The following is a 21,240-nucleotide window of genomic DNA, read 5'->3' as shown; positions in this document are numbered from 1 at the left end:
CCCCTTCCCCCTCCTCCACTGATCTTGGGCAGAGTGGCAGTGGATTCCCCCTTTCTTTCCACTGACCTCAGGCAGAGTAGCAACAGACCCACCTCCTCTTTCCCCCCCCACCGCCACCCCCCCCCCCCCCCCATCGATCTCCAGCAGAGAACCATCGGACACTAGGCACCTATCTCCTCACTAACCTTGAGCGCCCGAATCGGACTTCTATGGAGCATGTTTGTTTTGCACTGATTCTGGATGGGCGAACGCAGCGGAAAGGGGGCGGTGTCGGTAAAGTTGGGTGTGCAGTCCATTAAGTAAATTTAAATACATGCAAATGCATTTAAAATGCCGTCGTGCCCGTTTTGAGCACGGTCCCGATCGCGGCCATTTTTGGGCCTTGGTAAAGGGGGAACTGGCGCAGAGGCGGGCGCGGATCACGCTACTCGCCTCACGCCCGACTTTACCAAGTTTTCACACCTGAAAACAGCTGCCACATGATGGTAAAATCGGGCCCCTTGACTCTGTTTCTTTCTCTACAGATACTGCCAGACCTGCAGAATCTTTCCAACATTTTCTATTTTTATTTATGAAAGGGAAGACATTCAGCTTTGTAGAATAAAGATTTTGTTTTTTGTGCTAAATGCAAAATGTAGGTGGTTCAGTGTCCTTGGTAAACCAGTGTGAAGGTAAGATTGAGGTTCATATCTACAACCTACTATCAACATCCTGTGGGGTGGGGATGTGGTGGGGTCCATTGACCAGAAAATGAACAAGACCAGCCATATAAATACTGTGGCTACAAGAGCAGGCCATAGGCTGTGAATCCGACGTGGGTAACTAACCTACTGACTCCCCAAAGCCTGTCCACCAGCTACAAGGCACAAATTAGGATTGTGATGACAACACTCAAGAAACCCAACACTGTCCAGGATAAAACAGCCTGATTGGCACACCATCACCACCTTGGGCGGCACGGTAGCACAGTGGTTAGCACTGCTGCTTCACAGCTCCAGGGACCTGGGTTCGATTCCCGGCTTGGGTCACTGTCTGTGTGGAGTTTGCACATTCTCCTCGTGTCTGCGTGGGTTTCCTCCGGGTGCTCCGGTTTCCTCCCACAGTCCAAAGATGTGCGGGTTAGGTTGATTGGCTGTGCTAAAATTGCCCCTTAGTGTCCTGGGATGCGTAGATTAGAGGGATTAGCGGGTAAACTATGTAGGGATATGGGGGTAGGGCCTGGGTGGGATTGTGGTTGGTGCAGACTCGATGGGCCGAATGGCCTCTTTCTGTACTGTAGGGTTTCTATGATTTCAACGTTCACTCCCACTACCAGAAATGCACAGTGGCAGCCATGTGTACCATCTACAAGATGCACTGCAGCAACTCACTAAGGCCCCTTAGACAGCACCTTCCAAATCCATGATCTCTACCACCGAGAACAAGGACAATAGATAGACACATGGGAACACCATCACCTGCATGTTTCCCTCCAAGCCATACAGCATCTTTACTTGGAACTTTATCACCATTTCTTCATTGTCACTGAATCAAAATCGTCGAACTCCCAACAGCACTGTGAGAAGGGAGATGGTGGCGTAGAGGTAATGTTACTAAATGAATGATCCATAAACTCAGGGTAATGCTCTGGGGACCTGGGTTTAGATTTCACCATGGCAGATGGTGAAATCTGAACTCAATTTTTTTAAAAACTTGGAATTAAAAGTCTACAATTGGGGGAGAGGTAATTATGATGCAATCAGGCGGGAATTAGGAAGCATAGAATGGGAACAAAAATTGTCAGGCAAAGGCACTAATGATAAGTGGAACCTTTTCAAGGAACAAATACTGCGTGTCCTTGATAGGTACGCCCCTGCCAGGCAGAGAGGAAATGGCCGAGTGAGGGAACCATGGTTCACAAAAGAGGTGGAATGTCTTGTCAAGAGGAAGAAGGAAGCGTATGTTAGGTTGAGAAAACAAGGTTCAGTTGGCTCGATGGAGGGTTACAAGTTAGCAAGAAATGAGCTGAAAAAGGGGCTTAGGAGAGCTAGGAGGGGGCATGAGAAGTCTTTGGCGGGTCGGATCAAGGAAAACCCCAAGGCTTTTTACTCTTATGTGAGGAATAAAAGAATGACCAGGGTGAGGCTGGGGCCGGTCAAGGACGGCAGTGGGAATTTGTGCATGGAGTCAGAAGAGATAGGAGAGGTGATGAATGAATACTTTTCTTCGGTGTTCACCAAGGAGAGGGGCCATGTTTTTGAGGAAGAGAGGGTGTCACAGGCTGATAGGCTGGAGGAAGTAGATGTTCGGAGGGAAGATGTACTAGCAATTTTGAATAAACTGAAGGTCGATAAGTCCCCTGGGCCTGATGAAATATATCCTAGGATTCTTTGGGAGGCAAGGGATGAGATAGCAGAGCCTTTGGCATTGATCTTTGGGTCCTCAGAGCCTTTGGCATTGATCTTTGGGTCCTCTGGCACCACAGAGGTGGTGCCAGAGGACTGGAGAGTGGCGAATGTGGTTCCTCTGTTTAAGAAAGGGAATAGAAATGACCCTGGTAATTATCGACCGGTTAGTCTTACTTCAGTGGTCGGTAAGTTGATGGAAAAGGTCCTTAGGGATAGGATTTACGACCATTTAGAAAGATGCAGCTTAATCCGGGCTAGTCAGCACGGATTTGTGAAGGGCAAGTCTTGCCTCACAAATTTGATAGAATTTTTTGAGGAGGTAACTAAGTGTGTAGATGAAGGTAATGCAGTTGATGTCATACGCATGGATTTTAGTAAGGCGTTTGATAAAGTCCCCCACGGTCGGCTTATGAAGAAAGGAAGGATGTGTGGGATAGAGGGAAGTTTGGCCGATTGGATAGGTAACTGGCTATCTAACAGAAGACAGAGGGTGGTGGTGGATGGAAAATTTTCGGACTGGAAACCGGTTACCAGCGGAGTGCCACAGGGATCAGTGCTTGGTCCTCTGCTATTTGTAATTTTTATAAATGACTTGGAGGAGGGGGCTGAAGGGTGGATCAGTAAATTTGCTGATGACACCAAGATTGATGGAGTAGTGGATGAGGTGGAGGGCTGTTGTAGGCTGCAAAGAGATATAGATAGGATGCAGAGCTGGGCTGAAAAATGGCAAATGGAGTTTAACCCTGACAAATGCGAGGTGATTCATTTTGGTAGGACAAACTTAAATGTGGATTACAGGGTCAAAGGTAGGGTTCTGAAGAATGTGGAGGAACAGAGAGATCTTGGGGTTCATATCCATAGATCTGAAGGTTGCCACTCAAGTGGATAGAGCCGTGAAGAAGGCCTATAGTGTGTTGGCGTTCATTAACAGGGGGTTTGAGTTTAAGAGCCGTGGGGTTATGCTGCAACTGTACAGGACCTTGGTGAGACCACATTTGGAATATTGTGTGCAGTTCTGGTCACCTCACTACAAGAAGGATGTGGAGACACTGGAAAGAGTGCAAAGGAGATTTACCAGGATGCTGCCTGGTTTGGAGGGTAGGTCTTATGAGGAAAGGTTGAGGGAACTTGGGCTTTTCTCTTTGGAGCGGAGGAGGTTGAGAGGAGACTTGATAGAGGTTTATAAGATGATGAGGGGGATAGATAGAGTGAACGTTCAAAGACTATTTCCTCGGGTGAATGGAGCGGTAACTAGGGGGCATAACTATAGGGTTCATGGTGGGAGATATAGGAAGGATGTCCAAGGTAGGTTTTTTACTCAGAGAGTGGTTGGGGTGTGGAATGGACTGCCTGCAGGGATAGTGGAGTCAGAAACTTTAGGAACATTTAAGAAGCTATTGGATAGGCACATGGAGTACTTCGGGATGATAGGGAGGAAATAGCTGGATCTGGGTTTCAGACAAAGCTCGGCACAACATCGTGGGCCGAAGGGCCTGTTCTGTGCTGTACTGTTCTACTGTTCTAACCATGATACCATTGGTTCACTAATGTCCCTTTAGGGGAGGAAATCCATCCTTATCCAGTCTGGCCTACATGTGAATGCAGTCGCACACAGCAGTGTGGTTAATACTTAAATTAGGAATGGGCAATAAATGCAGTCCTAGTCAGCGACGCCCACATCCCATGAACAAATAAAAACGAAATTCTACATGGATTGCAGCAATTCAACAAAGTGGCTACCACCACCTACTCAAGGGCAACTCGGGATGAGCAACAATCCGTAATTGTCAATCCTTTCCAAGAACACCCACATCCATGCAAGAATCAAAAAAATCCTTGCACATAAAGTTTCTGATATCATTAGGGAGGTGCCAAAAATAACCCATAAAGGAGGCGAGCAAGTCACTTTTGCACCTGCTGGCAGTAACCTAACCATTAGTAAAGCCCTTCGGGAGTGATAGAAAATTTAACAAGAGAAAAATTAATTCTGCACCTTGATACAGCAAAGTGAATCCTGCTGGCTCCATTATATTTATTTAAATGTAGGCAATATGTTTTCAAATGGTGATTTCAGAAGGAACAAATAGCTATTAGGTCTCTTTTATTCATGTGATTTTTTTGAGTAATTTTACCAATAGTTTTGCAGATTTGTGAATTTTGTGGTGTAAACGGTTATATCAATGAAATGTAACAGCACAAGTGCTGAAGGAAAGTTTTTTTTAACTAGTGGTGTTCTACAGTTTAAATGAGTTCAGGAGATAATGAGGTGACCTTCTAAACAGAGAAGGGATTGAGGAAGTTGAGGAACCACGATCTGATCCCAAATGGGCAGTGACTCAAAAAGAAGCAAATCTTTAGAAATAGAAGGCACAGTTTGTGACTTCTCACTTCGACCAAAATTAAATTGCTCCTTTAGTGAGAAAATGGTAGTGGGAGTGAGTTTCATTACAAAGAGGGGAAGGGAAGCCTTTTAGACCTAATGGCAGTTTTCTATTTCTACTGTTTTACTCTGTTTATGAGTTAAGAATGATCACAATTGCTAAAACATATTTGTAATAAAAACATAAGAGAATGCAAAATGTATTTTCTAACCACTTGCAAACCAGGGATGGAAAGGGGACAAAGGGCATAAAATGCAGCAAATCATTTAGAAGTCCAATGATTTCTGCTGGACCAGAAAATCCCCCCAATGGGAGCAGCCATAAAATTCCGCCCCTTGAATCTATGCATTTGTGACCCTAACAAAATTCATGTTTATTTGGACTTAGTACCGTTTGTTGCGTATTTACTGTTTGCCATGTTCCAGTGTAATTTGAATTGTAACAGTAAACAAATTATTCTTTTTTTTTAGAATCCTACAGATAACAAAGTTGTATAATTTTATGCACAATTCCTTAAAAATTATGTTTTTATAGTTGATCTTAATTTGGACAACTGTAAATTTGCAAATACATTGACAAGCCATGGTATTTATTTGCGATCAGTAGATGATAGTGAAACCCGTGAGTTCCTCGTACTTGTTGGAGGTAGAGGAGTGTGAAGAGGGGTTTGAGAAGACTGTTTGCCATAGAGAAAAGAAGTTGGGGGTTATCTTAGCATTCCAGGGTAATCCTGGAAACAGTTTCTGCAGACAAGCATATGGTCCAGCCAGATCTGGCAGTGAATGGCTAAACCTGTTATCCACCATATCTGTTCAAGTCCATGAGAGACGTACAGTGGAAATTGCCAGGATAAGAGAGAGTAATGGTTTTAGTAGGAAGTAAGGCATTAAAATTGGAGTTGATGATGTGGTACACAGGTCGGTAGTTGAACAAAAGGTTGTGGTGAATGGACGGCCAAAGAAGAGATATTTCGGTACAGAAGGGCATAGTGTTGGGATGCAGCTTTAGGTGGAGAGCAATACAGGTGATACAATAATATTAATAAAACAATACAAGTGATCAGAGATGGCCTTACCTGTGATTGACACAAGGCCATATGATGGCAAACTTAAAGGCGCGGCTATGAATATGAGTTGGGAGTTCATATGAGGAAGAAAGAAATTAGGAGGGCAGTGAACTCAGAAGATTTTGATTTTATTATCGTCACATATATTAGTATACAGTGAAAAGTATTGTTTCTTGCACACAAAACAGACAAAGCGTACCATTCATAGAGAAGGAAAGGAGGGTGCAGAATGTAGTGTAACAATCATAGCTAGGGTATAGAGAAAGAGCAACTTAATATGAGATAGATCCATTCAAAAGTCTGATGGCAGCAGGGAAGAAGCTGTTCTTGAGTCGGTTGGTACGTGACCTCAGACTTTGTATCGTTTTCCCAATGAAAGAAGGTGGAAGAGAGAATGTCCAGGGTGTGTGGGGTGTGATTATGCTGACTGCTTTTTCAAGGCAACGGGAAGTGTGGAGTCAATGGATGTGAGGCTGGTTTGCGTGACGGACTGGGCTTCGTTTGTAGTTTCTTGCGGTCTTGGACAGAGCAGGAGCCATACCAAGCTATGATACAACCAGAAAGGATGCTTTCTATGGCGTATCTGTAAAGGTTGGCGAGAGTCGTAGTGGATATGCTGAATTTTCTTAGCCTCCTGAAAAGTAGAGGCATTGTTGAGCTTCCCTAACTATAGAGTTGGCATGGAGGGACTAGGACAGGTTGTTGGTGATCTTGATGAATTGTGATCAAATTACTAAGTTTCTTGGTGCAATGGCTGAGATAGAAAAACATTGAAGATATCTGAATGAGAATTTTTATAGTCCTTGAGTGGGCAGTGGTAAATGAGAACTTTAAGTGAGAGGCAGGAAGAATGGAATAATGTGAAATGCTTACAAGAAGAATGTGGCAAAGGAGTTGAGGATCCAACCAAACTATAATTTGATGTTAAGAGCCACACCATCAGAGTGACAATCTGGGCACGGCAAATGATGTAAAGCATAGCCAGGCAGGGAATCTTCATTTACGGAAGAAATGTCATCACCCAATATCAAACACATCTTATCCTCTCTTCCCTTTACAGAATTGCAAAGGGACCAACTTCCTCCATGACACCCTGATCCACTCCTTAATCACTCCCAGAAACCCCTCCCCTTCGCACAGCACCATCCCATGCAAGCACAGGAGATGCAGCACCTGAATTTTTACCTCCTCCCTTCCCACCATCCGGGGCTCAAAATAATGTTCCCAGCTAACAGTGACTTACGTACTTTCCATTAATGTGCTGTATTTGCTGCTCACAACAAGGTGTTCTGTGCATCACGATCAAATGCAGATGGGGTGATTGCTTTCTAGAACACCTACATTTAGTCTGCAAATGTAATCTTGACCTTGCATTCGCCTGTTATTTTAATTCTCTGCTCCTTTCCCATCTGACCTGCCTGTCCTCCGCCTCCTAGGCTATTCCAACGAAGCTCAATGTAAACTCAGGGAACAGCACCTCATTTTCAATTGGATGCACAGACTTCCAGACTCAAACTTGAGATCAACATTTCCAATTCATAACCTTGGCCCCTGTTTTTTTTTTGGATGGAAGCCATTGGTGATGTTTTCCAAGAACATCTCTTTAGTCCCATTTTTTGTTTCCTGACTTGTCCTTGTAGCATCTCATTTTGCCTTGCATCATCACCCCTTTTATCATTTAACCTCATCTGCCCTCATTACAAACCTTCTGTTTTGTTCTTTCCCTCATCCCCTTCCTCTGTACTTGCTTAAAATCTGTTACATCTCTAACATTTTTAGTTCTGAGACCAAGTCATCAATCAGAAATTTTAATGGCTTCTCGTTGCATAGATACTGCCTGACTTTAGAATTTTCTGTTTTTATTTTGTGTCACTTTTTATTCCTTCATGGGATCTGGGCTTTGCTAGCTGGGCCAATATTTATTGCCCATCCCAATTGCCCTTAAACTATGTGGCTTTCTAGGCCATTTAAGAGTCACCCACATTACTGTGGATCTGGAGCCATATGTTTGCCAGATCCAGGCAAGGTTGACAGATTTCCTTCCTTAAAAGGAGCTGAGTGAATCAGATGGGTTTCTATGACAATCGACAATGATTTCATGGTCATCATTAGACTTACAAGTTACACAGGCCTGATTATGTAACAAGTGTAATGATATATATATCTTGGTGATAAAGAGCAATAGAGAATGGATAATAGGAAGAAATCCAAAATTAAAGTCAGAGATCCAGTGCCTAACCTATAAAACTTAAAATTTAAATCTACAATTGGATATAATTGGCAGGACAGTAATCTCTGATTCTGCAATCCAATTGATCAAAGGGATAGCACCACATCAGAGGGACAAGACTTGATGCTATGGATCAATCAAAAATTCAGTTTCTTTGTTTCATTATTTAGAACTTAAAGCATTTATGAACATATGGATACATTATTGTGCAGATCCAGCTGCAATCATTTCATAATTTAAATCCGCTAAATTTGAATTATCCATTAAAATTGTGGGGGGATAAAAAGATTTTCTAACACCAGAAACAAAATGCTGGAAAATCTCAGCAGGTCTGACAGCATCTGTGGAGAGAGAATAGAGCTAACGTTTTAAGCTGACTCCATTTTTCTATATTTGCCTCATGTAGCATGATTTGCTGCTTTAGTTTCACATTGGTCGCGGAGGATTGAGGTTTCCATCATGAGGTCTGGCTCTCTCACTGTATGTAGCAAGTCAGTTGAAAAATCCATAGAACTTATTTATAATTATTAGATACTGGAAGAGTATCGCATATACCTTTACTCATGCATATTTTCCTTCAGGTTGCAAATCACAGTGGCTATATTAAAGTGGATTGGAAAAGAGTTGAAAAAGATGTAAATAAAGCCAAACGACAGTTGAGAAAGAAAGCAAATAAAGCTGCTCCTGAAATCAACACTTTTATTGAAGAGGTGAGAAAAGTGCACCTGAATTTCTTTCTGTTTCAAGTACAGTATTTCATGCACAGCTTTGACAGTATTTCCCCCCCAAATTTTCTTTCATTCTTCCTATAATTTCTAGACTTCTGTAGGGTACAGTTCCACAAGCTGTTGGCAGCCTTCATCTAAATGTTCATTCTGTATGCTAAGAGTTATTATGGAGCAGTTATTTAGTGTTGGTGGACTATTGCACTGGCATGGGAAAGATCACATTTGAATCCAGACTGATGTCCACATGTACGTTCCAATGGGTAGAAGCAGTAGGCAAGACCAATTCATTTGTTCCTCCTGCGCCTATAGCATTGTATCAAATGAGAAGAGTCAATTTGCAACAGCCAGGAGTTGAACCCGTAGCCTTACCCCATGTGTAGCTCCCACACAACATCCCTAGTGAAACCAGAAAATTCACCCGCAGACCAGGAATCATACTTATTACTTTCTAGATCAGTACAACACCACTGAACTATCTTGTCGGTGGCACATCTTTGGACTGTGGGAGGAAACCGGAGCACCTGAAGGAACCCCACGCAGACATGGGGAGAACATGCAAATCCACACAGACGCTCACTCAAGGCTGGAATTGAACTTGGGTCCCTGGTGCTGTGAGGTAGCAGTGCTAATCACTGTGCCACCCTTAGAAATTTTCCATACAAATATTGTAAAGTAACATGCTGTCTCTCTCCCTTTTATTCACATAAAAGGACTTTGTCTCTTGTAGTTATGAGTTGATCTCTCCCAAATGAGTGGTAACATTCATGTAGCCTTCTCCAGTTAAATGCCTTGTTGTCCACCACTATTCTCAACTGGGTGTGATGAGACTAGATTGCTTTGTTTTGCTCGTTGTTATGGGACCCCTTAGCTGTCTGTAGCCTGCAGCAAAGTCTTCATTGTTCTAAAGGTATGCTCCAGGGCTGATAACAATTGAAGAGTTGGACTGTGAGGTCATAAGGTTACTGATTGTGATGGTGCACAATTCTGTTGTTACTGATAACTGGAAGCACCTCGTGGATGCCCGGTTTTGGGCTGCAAGATCATATTTTTTTTGGAAGTCTCACTTACCAACTACATTGCTGTCACTTTGGAAATGAGGCTTTGTCTTAAAAACACTGGAGTGTAAATTTACTCGAGGTTTTGAAAATAATGAAGGAATGCAACAAAGTGGGCAAAAATCCACAATTCCCAAGGTTCAGGGATCTAGAAAGAAATGTCAGTCATTGGTACAAAATCAAATAGAAAGATATTTAGGAGAAAGAGCAGGGGAAATTTTTTAATTGAGTAGTGAGATTAGAATACATTTACTGGAGTTAGTGATTGAGGCAGGGACCATGTTATCATTTAACAAACAGATCATCAGGTATATTTCAGTACTTACCTTTTCACTGTCCCAACTGCATTAAAACTAATTATTTTTGCAGTCCTTTCCAGTAACATTAAACTATACATCTGTGATGAAAAGGTTTACATGTCAGCTGAAGCCAGAAAGTGTCACAAATGCTGCTAGCTATAATAGCAGAATAGCAAAACACAAGATTAAAAGGTATGTTTCACAATTAATCAAAAGCTGTCAATCAAGTACATTTTAGAGATATCAGCAGTGTTTCAAGCAGTTTGCATCATCTGGACAAAGTAAAACTGCACACAGGCATTTCAGAGGGTTATAATTGCAAATTCAGTAGATTAAATATACTCAATTTTTGCATAAACAGGAGTGAATGATCCTACTTTGAAATAGACATGTACATACAATGTAAAGTTGTGTATTGTCTCCAAGATAGCAGTCACAGAAGACAATTTAAAGTGTGCGGTTTATGTCAGTATTGCACATATTCCTACATAATCTAAAAGCTCTTGTCATCTGAAACAGGATAAATTCTCTGTCAGTCACACCTGATGGAGGAAAACAGTCATAGTTGCCATTTCTGATCAGTAGTCAACAATCCCCTGGAAAGTACATGAATGGATATATAGTGCACACAATTGGCTACGATCTTCCCCAAAATTGGGCAGCCCACTAAAAGTTGAAATGAACTAAAACACTAATATTTCTGTTGCCAAGAAAGGACATGGTCTCTTTAGCTGACCTCTCCAAGCTTCTGCACCAAGCCTTGTTGCTTCCTCCTTCGCCATTCCAAATCTGAGCTTTCATAATTTTAACTTTTTCCAAAGTAAATCTAAATCTTGCTTCTGTCTCCCTTTGTCCTAGTGCGGTTTGATTCTGGACTGGTTTCACTTTTGAGCTTCTATTTATCATCTCTTCCCAGCATCACTTCTCTAATACTCTCCTGGCTAGCCTTATCCCTTCACATATTAAATTTTAAGTTTATTTATTAGTGTCACAAATAGGCTTACAGTAATTTCATTGCAGTGTTAATGTAAAAATCCCCTAGTCACTACACTTTGGCACCCGTTTGGATACATTGAGGGAGAATTTAGCATGGTCAATGCATCCAACCAGCATGTCTTTCGGACTGTGGGAGGAAACAAGAGCACCCGGAGGAAACCCATGCAGACTTGGGGAGAACGTGCAGACTCCACACAGTGACCCAACCTGGGAATCGAACCCAGGTCCCTGGCGCTGTGAGGTAGCATTGCTAATCACTGTGCCACCATGCTGCCCACCATTAAAGCTCTTGCACAAAACCCTATATTACCTTCAGCAGCCTGACATGGCCAGGATATAAAAATGAGAATGTAAAAAATCACATGGGCTTTTTTATAATCAATTTTCTGAATATACCTTTGAATGGAAAGGCAACTATTTATTTCCCTTCCTACTTGCCCTTGAAAAAAGTAGTACCTGATGGTGAAGGATGTTGTTATGTAGATATTCAAAGTATGATGCGATAGGCACATGGGTGAGTATAGGCTGTGAAAGGGAAGAGTGGAGCATTGTTGCTGACTGAAACCAGAGCTGGACTTCAAAAGCTGTTGGAGGAGCATAGAAAGAATGGTATTAAAGATAGAAGGACTGTCACGGAAGAGAATGAAACAATAAACCACAATCACAGTAACAGCAAATGAACATTTCCTGGGGACACATGTTTCAACATATTTCCTTTGTAAACATTATTCTTCAGGGATAGCTCATCTATCCTCCCTCCCTCCCATCCCATCCATTAGCTACAATGAGCACAAAAACTGGGGGAAAAAAAATCATAAAAGGTGGGAATCAGGGTGAGGTGATGCAGTGGAACCAGTGCCCATCAAACTGAGCCAGCAAAGAGTCAACGGAGGGAAGAAAACTGCACTAAGGAGAAAATTTCCCAACAGCTGGCCAGTTGATTCAAAAAACAGCTGCCAGTTACGGCAACAGTAATACAATTTCCAGAGGTGGCACAGTGGTTAGCACTGCTGCCTCACAGCGCCAGGGACCCAGGTTCGATTCCCAGCTTGGGTCACTGTCTGTGTGGAGTTTGTACCTTCTCCTCGTGTCTGCATGGGTTTCCTCCGGGAGCTCTGGTTTCCTCCCACAGTCCAAAGATGTGCGGATTAGGTTGATTGCTCACACTAAATTGACCCTAGTTTTGGGGGGATTCACAGGGTAAATTTATGGGGCTATGGGATAGGGTGGGATTGTTGTCAGTGAAGGCTTGATGGGCTGAATAGCCTCCTTCTGTACATTAGGGATTCTATGATTCTAAGTCCCACTCCAGACATGATGAATAAGTCATGTGCTTTCATAATGTGGCCAAATAGTTTGATTATCAACCTGCTTCCAATACGCAGGCAATGAAAGCAGGAGTCTTTGGGTCAGCCACGCTTGATAGAGTGACAACCCTCAATCTATAACCTCTGGGGACAGGCTAGTGACTTGTTTCAAGAAAAACTAAATATGGAAACAGGCGTAAGCAAGTGTCTCACATGCCTCTTGCAGGTAAAGAAGCAAAAATAACATCCATGGGCTTGTGTTCATTGGTGCTACAACAGACGATGCCATTCAACTTGTGTGAACTTTGATGAAAACAACTGAGAAATTTTCATTTAGTCATAAACAAACATGTTAGCCGTTAAAAGCGTAATATAACATTTGTTTGGTTTGACAAACTTTGTTTTCAGTTTCTGACCAATCATATCTTGGAAGATAGCAACAGGCAAAATTTCTTGCAGTGTCTTTGACAGTACAGTTCAGGGTGGCACAGTGTTTAGCATTGCAACCTCACAGCGCCAGGGACGTGGATTCAATTCTTGACTTGGATGACTGTGTGGAATTTGCACGTTCTCTCCATGTCTGCGTGGTTCTTCTCCAGATGCTCTGGTTTCCTCCCACAGTCCAAAGTCCAAGTTAGGTGAATTGACCGTGTAAATTGTCCCTTAGTGTGTTCAAAGATGTTTAGCCATGGTAAATGTGTGGGATTACAGGGAAAGAGCAATGTGTGGAGTGGACCTGGCTAACATGCTCTTTCGGAGAGTCGATGCAGACTTGAAGGACTGAACGGCCTCCTTCTGCACTGCAGGGATATGAAATCTACACATCCTCCTAATCTAATTATGATTTTATTTTGTAATTAATACAACCTCAACTGCAGTTTTAATGTTTAATGTTCCAAACATTTCCTAAACCATCTCTCCACAGATACTGCCTGACCTATTGAGTATCACAACATCAGGTTAAAGTCCAACAGGTTTATTTGGTAGCACAATAAATTTGATACTAAATAAACCTGTTGGACTTTAACCTGGTGTTGTGAGACTTCTTACTGTGCTTACCCCAGTCCAACGGCGGCATCTCCACATCATGGCTATTGAGTATCTCCAGCACTTTTGTTTTGATCATAAAATTAATTAGTATTTTGAATATTTATAGAGGTTTTTTCAGCCAAGTACATGAACAAGATTATTTAAAAAGGCCATATTCTTAATTTAAAACAATATGTTTGAAACTTGTGAATGTAATGTTTCTTTAAATCCCCTGAGCTGAATTAACAACAATTGATTTACTAAAACTTCAGAACTTTGATTATCTTAATGCTATATAAATCAGTGTGTGCTTTGTGAAAATTATTATTAATGCAACTAATCTAAAAAGTAAATGTAACTGCCTCGTTGTTTAATAATTTTATGATGCTAGGACTATTGGTGATGTTGCAATATTTTGTATTTCCACATTTTAAGTCTTATCACTTGACTGTTTAAATATTCTCCCCACGCAGTCAGCTGAATTTGTAAAGAAGAATATCGTGCTGGCCAGTGGCTTTGTTGGAGGCTTTTTATTAGGACTGGCTTCTTAAGAATTTCCAGCAAGTACAGACAGAATGACAACAATGAAGACAAAGCTACAGTTGGGTCCTGAAAATCCAAAACTGAAGCACATCAGTAACAACAGTCCAATAAGGGCCTCGTCAGTGTGTTCAAGGACACCATTAAAAGGACACAAAAGCAAAACTATTTATCCTGTATTGAATCAATTTATATTATAACTTATATTGTCAAAGAAGGCTAATTTTCTCTGTTAAGTTTAAAAATGTTTGTATAGTTTCTCCTGTTATATCCATAATTATTATGCTGTAAATCGCTTTGCAATTCCAAACAAGCCAAGCAAATACTGTATTTTCTGTTGTATAGACTTATTAAACACTTGACTGAAAATGTACTAATTAGGGAGATGTATTTGATTAAAGTACAAAGAGCTTATTATTGTTTAGCTACAATTGAGACTGAGGTTCAGACATATCTCCGCATTTGCACAATTCAGTGAATTGATTGAATATAAATTAAAGACTGCTTCAAAGTTCATAGAATTTAATTTTAAATTAAAAGTATAATTTTGGTAATTTATTTACACTTGTATCTTTCCTACTTATCAGCGATAAATATTTTGAGAGGCCACCTTGAGGAAATCATCAACTTCGGAATAGTTCTTACTAAATTCTGTTGCTAATCAGCAATTTCATTAACAATTGTTATGTCACAAAAGCCATTGTTACAGTGTTCTAACTATTTAACCTTGGACAAAAAAGAAATCGCAGATGCTGGAAATCTAAAATAAAAACAGAAAATATTCAGCACGTCAGGCAGCATCTGTAGAGAGAGAAACAATTAACATTTTAGATTGATGACCTGACCAAACATTGTGCTTGATTGCTACCCCTTCCACAAACATTCACTCCCTCCACTACTGATGAACAGTGGCAGCAGTGTGTACCATATACAAGATGCACTGCAGGAATTCACCAAGGTTCCTTAGGGAGCACCTTCCAAAATCATGACCACTACCATCTAAAAGGATAAGAACAGCCAATGCATGGGAACTCCATCACCTGGAGGTTCCCCTCCAAGCCACTCACCACCCTAACTTGGAAATATATTGCCATTCTTAGTGTCGCTGGGTCAAAATCCTGGAACTCCCTCCCTAACAGCAATGGGCGTGCACCTACACCTTGGGGACTGGAGCAGTTCAAGAATATAGCTCATCACTGCCTTCTGAAGGGCAACTAGTGATGGCAATAAATGTTGGCCCAGTCAGCAATGTCCATTTTAAAATGAATTTTAAAAATATTAGTATCAATCTAGCAGTCTTGAATTCAAATCTGTGATGGCAACTTGTGAAGTTGAATTCTCACTATTGTCTTTACCTTTGTATGATGGTAGTACACCTCCACATCTTCTTCCTCTAATAACCAACTTTCAACCTCTCCAACTATTCCATTTCTGACTCGCAATCCTTTTTTGTCACATTAGGTCTCGGGACATCTTTTGAAATTAAAGACGCTTCGCAAATACAAGTTGCTGCTCAAACTTTTAATATTCAATCCATTGCCCGTGTTGGGTTGGCTAATCTTAGCTGTTGATTGGGCTGCATGGAGCACTCCAATTTTTTGGTGCATCTTTTCGTACCTTTAATTCTAATCAAAAATGCCAATTCAAATTAAGCCCAATTACTGTCCCCACAATAGGGACAAACCAGATCCAAGCTGACAAGAGGTGACATTGCATCCCATCTTGGGCTCGATCAAACCAGATTCAAGCTGACAGGGTGCGGCTTTGCACCCCCTTCCCGGGTTTGATCTAATGCTTCATCTTAGCCAAAAGGCTGTGCCTCAAGTGCCAGTGAGGTAAAAGCGAAATGAGAGGGTGAAGAACAGATGGTTATGAAGAGGAGAGAGTATTTACCAGTGGGGATGGAGAGGAGTCCAACATTCCCCACCAACCCAACACACCGACCTTCTTAAGATGGCGCCCGATTCCCTCCGTCTTCGAGCGAAACACACTTCTGAAGAAAGAAAACAATAACAGTTTACGAGTAGAGATTGCGATTTTGGGTGCAAGAAAGAAATTGAAGCCGGGAAAGAGAGATCACAGCGTAAGAGTTTGCAGGTTAAAAAAAAATTTGTTTAAAGCCCTTCTTTTAATGGCGGAATGTTCGACCCGCAGCAGAGCGCACAGCCAGCGCGGCGACGTCACCGTTACCGTGGCAACCAGGGAATCAAACAAAGCTCCCCCTGAGGCTGCAGGAGGCAACATGACTTTACCTCTCTTACCAGGGAACACATTCAACAGGAATGTGAGTAACAAACACACACTGTTTTTCTCCAACTTATAAGGCTATCATGTTTAAGAAACTAATTTCTCCTTCGAAATGGCTTTTCAAACTGCATTTCCCCAACCTTAACTCTGGAGGAAATCCCAGGCCTTTAGATGACTGTCTGCCTGCTCATTAGTTTTCTTTATATTTCTGTACTGTTGACACTTTCCAGTTTTACTTTTGTTGTCTATGCACTAATATAGGTATATTTTCTGCAAGTGTTTTGGATCATTGCTATGGGAGTACAGCAAGGGTTTACCAGGCTGATTCCTGGGACGGCAGGACTATCATATGAGGAGAGACTTAAGTCAGTTAGGATTATATTCACTGGAGTTTAGAAGAGTGAGAGGGGATCTCATAGGAACTTCTAAAATTCTAACAGGATTAGACAGGGTAGATTCAGAAAGAATGTTCCAAATGGTGGGGGAGTCCAGAACTAGGGGTGAGGAGAAATTTCTTCACCCAGAGGGTGGTGAATGTATGGAATTCACTACCACAGAAAGCAGTTGAGGTCAAAACATTGTTTGATTTCAAGAAGAAATTAGATATAGCTCTTGGGGCTTAAGGGATCAAGGGATATGGGGAAAGGGGGATCAGGATATTGAATTCGATGGTCAGCCATGATCAAAATAAATGTTGGATCAGACTCGAAGGACCAAATGGCCTTCTCCTGCTTCTAGTTTCTATGTTGACACGACAATGTCGCTATGTTGAAGCTGCTATCGACAGACTGTTCACAGGAAGTGTGGGAACCACTCCACAGAAAACATTGAAACATACCAATGTAAAAAAAATATTGAATTTCCTCAGGGCCAGTGGTGTTCTGTGCTTGTTTCTTTCTAAGATGTTGGTCATGCCAGGCCTCTATCTCCAAGGAGAGATACGTTGGAGTTTCTTGTAGGGTCTGAGGGTGGGCAGACGTTCCATTTGCCAGCTGGAAATCTGCTGTTGAAAAGGTGTATCATCCTCTGGAGTTCCCACTGTATGATCTGCCCTGCTTGCCGACAAGATAGCAATGTTCAATTAAAGCAGTAGCATGTGTCGCTTTAATTATGTTTCTAGATTGCGGCTATCGCTGATACACAGAAATAGCCCTCTTATAAAAGGTGGTGATTTCCAACATTACCATACGTGTGACAAGAAAGCCACATGTGCCCAAAATGTACTGTTACCTGCCTGGGTACCTGTCCGATGTTTGAATGGTCTTATTCTATCCTGGAAACGAGTAGAGTCAGACTTTCCCCTTATTTTTACAGTGCAATTCCTGTTGAACCATCCTAGAGCAGGATATTTAATCTCACCTAGTCGAAGCAGCAGTTAAGGAATAAAGTGTCTGAGCCACACAGGCCAAGACGGTCATAGGTTCAATCCATGGTCTGTGCTGATTTAGCTGATCTCAGTTATTAGGGAGCTGTAGGGGGCACTACATTATCTGCCTCAAATGATATAAAAGCAGAATCAGAGTAGTGAATGGAAGAGGAGATTTGGAAGAGGATCCAGTGTTGTAATAGACATTGGTTGAGCAGGATGAAGGAGAAATAGGGAGCTACAGTCTATGTGGGCAGTATGTTCTTTATACTTAAAAGATTTCTGCAATGTGAATGGGTGGAAGGCATTGAATTATTGGGATGGATCTGAATAAGGAATGGTGAAAGAGGTGGGAGCATAATTGCAAAACAATACTTTCCAGAATTGGGAGAAAAAGGGAAGGTTACAGCTTGAGAGGCAGTTGGAGAGAGAAGCGACTTTTGTGAATTTCTTGAAAGTAGTGTTGGTTTTGTTGGAGGCAGTTGATGGCAGCCAGTGAGATGCTGCTATCAGCCATTCCAATGCCTTGATTTGACAGAGCAGAGCAGATATCCTGGATTGACAACCTGACAGCGCCACCTTTCACCAAGGGGCAGTGCCGGCTGGGATGGACACTAGTGGAGCCTCATGGCGGGGGGGGGGGGGGGGGGGGGGTGCATTTATGTGTGGTGGAGGGGAGGAGGAATGTATTTTTTCGTCCTTTTGTGAAGTCATTTTGGTTACAGATGTCAACTTTCTCTCTTTAAGTGAGGATGGAGATTTTTCTTCACTTTTAATGTGTTTGTTTGTTTGATTCGGGGCGCCTTTAAAAAGGAAGTCCCAATATCTGTGCAGCTGCTTTGCCAGCTCTAAGAGTCCCCGCTTTGCCAGAGTTACAGCGGAAACCCCATCCACTTTTTTTGAGCTGCCTGTGTGAATATTCCAGGAGAAAACAGGCCAGTGGAGTTGGAAAGCTCCACACAGGTTTTCTCGCCAGAACTAACTTTGCCAAACTCTGGTAAGATTCCACCCATAGTCTCTGTTAAGTGCTGTTTTCCTGGACAAGTGACCTCAGAAGGGTATAGAACATAGAACAGTACAGCACAGAACAGGCCCTTCGGCCCACGATGTTGTGCCGAGCTTTATCTGAAACCAAGATCAAGCTATCCCACTCCCTATCATTCTGGTGTGCTCCATGTCCCTATCCAATAACCGCTTAAATGTTCCTAAAGTGTCTGACTCCACTATCACTGCAGGCAGTCCATTCCACACCCCAACCACTCTCTGCATCTCCCACCACGAACCCTATAGTTATGCCCCCTTGTAATAGCTCCATCCACCCGAGGAAATAGTCTTTGAACGTTCACTCTATCTATCTCCTTCATCATTTTATAAACCTCTATTAAGTCTCCCCTCAGCCTCCAGTATCGGCAGGTTAATTTAGTAGATATCATGATTTTTAATGTGGAGAAAAGTGATGGGATGCATTCTGCAGGAAATAAAATCTTGGTAATCCGAAAGCTGACTAGGCGAGGTGCATACTTTTAAAAATTCCTTCTCACAATCTGGGAGTCAAGGTGGACATTTATTGCCTATCCCTAGTTGCCCTCAGAAAGTGGCTGTTTTTGAACACTACAGATGGCAGGCAGTTTGATAGAATGGATGATTTGCTGGGACACTTCATAAGCCAACTAAGTATAAAGTAAACTGTTGTGGGACTGGAGTTATATACAGGCATATTGAGCCAAGATGCTGAGTGTGTTTCATAGAATCCTACAGTGCAGAAGGAGGTTATTCGGCCCATCAAGTCTGCACCGACCACAATCCCACCCAGGCCCTATTCCCATAACCCCATGCATTTACACTAGCTAGTCCCCCTGACACTAAGGGGTAATTTAACATGGCCAATCCACCTAACCCACGCAACTTTAGACTGTGGGAGGAAACTGGAGCACCCGGAAGAAACCCATGTGACCCAAGCCAGGAATTGAATTCAGGTCCCTGGCGCTGTGAGGCAGCAGTGCTAACCACTGTGCCACCATGCCACTCGTTTCTTTGCTTCAAGGACCTTAAAGAACCAGCTGAGTTTTTATGGCAATAAAAACATTCACAGTCACTTTCACTAGTATTAGCTTTTTTCAAACTGCAATCTCCAAATTATTAATCCAAACCTCTACATTAGTAGATCAGTAATATACCCATAATACTCCCAATCTGGTGTTCTGTACTTTTCCAGTACTTGAGTGGATGGGAAAGAGCAGTCCAGGAAAATATGTTCTCAGAATATTTTATTCATGAGATAAGAACAAAGAAGCATCAGGAATAGAAATAACATTTGCAACAATTTTTTTAAAAATTCATTCATGGGACATGGGCGTCACTGGCTGGCCAGCATTTATTGCCCATCCCTAATTGCCCGAAGGCCGTTGAGAGTCAACCACATTGCTGTGACTCTGGAATCACATGTAGGCCAGACCAGGTAAGGACAGCAGATTTCCTTCCCTAAAGAACATTAGTGAACCAGATTGGTTTTTCCGACAATCGACAATGGTTTCATGGTCACCAGTTGATTCTTAATTCCAGATATTTTTTATTGAATTCAAACCACTGCCAGACCTAATTTTTATTCTATGCAAGTCAATGGATTTTGACTTAGTTAAAATCTCACCTAATAGTGTTTATTTTAAAATTCAAACTAACAGAAAGTGAAGCCTGTGTTGATTTTTTTTTCCAATGCTAACAGTTGTTTGTTTCCTTATTATAGTTAGGAAAGGAGAGATTTCATAAATCTCACCACTTTGACTTTCCAAATGATGTCCCTACCATGGTGGGAGAGGAAAAACCAGGCATTGGTGGTGAACCATTGATTGGTCAGAAGCTGAAACCTAAGTTCAGTGTATTCCCAAAAGGACAGGGCAGTGATGCACCAGCATGGGTTGTCTTTGACAAGCAGGTATGCTTCATATGCTTGTTCCAAGTGAAACATCTAAAATAAAGTGCTTCTTGCTGAAAGTATGCACATGTTGATGTTCCATACGGATCAAGTTCCATTATTCAGCTCATTTTGTGATTTCTTTCTAGACTTTGTAATTTTCTCCATCTCTTTAATGGCATTCACCCTCTTTTTGCTTTTTGAACTAGATGGCTTTAGTTCTCACTTCACTCTGTTGTAACATTAGTGGTAATGCCTTCAGTTATTACTCCACTGTGCCATTAAACTTCACTCCCTGAACATTAGCAACTTGTTATTTCTCTCCCCACTTTCAAAAGTTTCTTCAAATCATTTTGCACATTCCATGAATTACTTTCCCTGAGATTTCTTGCTCTATATCCACCCTGCCACAATATCCACAATCTAACATTTTCTGCCCCAGCTTCTAATGAACAATGACCGTTGAGTGAGATACTGCAGTGTTCTCAACAGCAACAGAACCACTACCCCGGCATGAATCATTTTTGATTACCTCCAATTATGTTTGCATCTACTCATAGAGTGAAACAATAATGAAGTCCATTTTCTCCCTTATATTCCTTGACCTCCCTGCAGCCTTTAATGCAGTCTCATGCTCCCTCCATTGCCCAGCCCCATGGGACATGGTTATCCTTCCAGATCTCTCCTTCTTTTACTTG

At 42.0% G+C, this 21,240-nt stretch overlaps 2 protein-coding genes across 3 annotated transcripts in view; both read left to right on the top strand.

Moving 5' to 3' along the window:
- The window catches only part of fundc1 (FUN14 domain containing 1), a 31,072-nt gene extending 16,500 nt beyond the window's left edge, over positions 1-14,572 (top strand). For both annotated transcript variants that reach the window (XM_078232005.1, XM_078232003.1), the window contains exons 4-5: positions 8,646-8,774; positions 13,952-14,572. In XM_078232005.1, the coding sequence (XP_078088131.1) occupies positions 8,646-8,774; positions 13,952-14,029 (207 nt within the window). In that variant the 3' untranslated portion in view covers positions 14,030-14,572. The remainder of the gene's footprint in view (positions 1-8,645; positions 8,775-13,951) is intronic.
- A 1,681-nt stretch (positions 14,573-16,253) lies between these two features.
- efhc2 (EF-hand domain (C-terminal) containing 2) overlaps positions 16,254-21,240 on the top strand; it is a 52,257-nt gene continuing 47,270 nt past the window's right edge. Inside the window, exons 1-2 of the mRNA XM_078231882.1 lie at positions 16,254-16,302; positions 20,375-20,563. Coding sequence (XP_078088008.1) covers positions 16,261-16,302; positions 20,375-20,563 — 231 coding nt within the window. The 5' untranslated portion in view covers positions 16,254-16,260. The remainder of the gene's footprint in view (positions 16,303-20,374; positions 20,564-21,240) is intronic.

The sequence above is a fragment of the Mustelus asterias genome, chromosome 17 (assembly GCF_964213995.1).
Source record: "Mustelus asterias chromosome 17, sMusAst1.hap1.1, whole genome shotgun sequence".
NCBI classification, from domain to species: domain Eukaryota; kingdom Metazoa; phylum Chordata; class Chondrichthyes; order Carcharhiniformes; family Triakidae; genus Mustelus; species Mustelus asterias.
The sequence above is the reverse complement of the archived record's forward strand: the minus strand, read 5'-3'. Positions and strand labels throughout refer to the sequence as shown.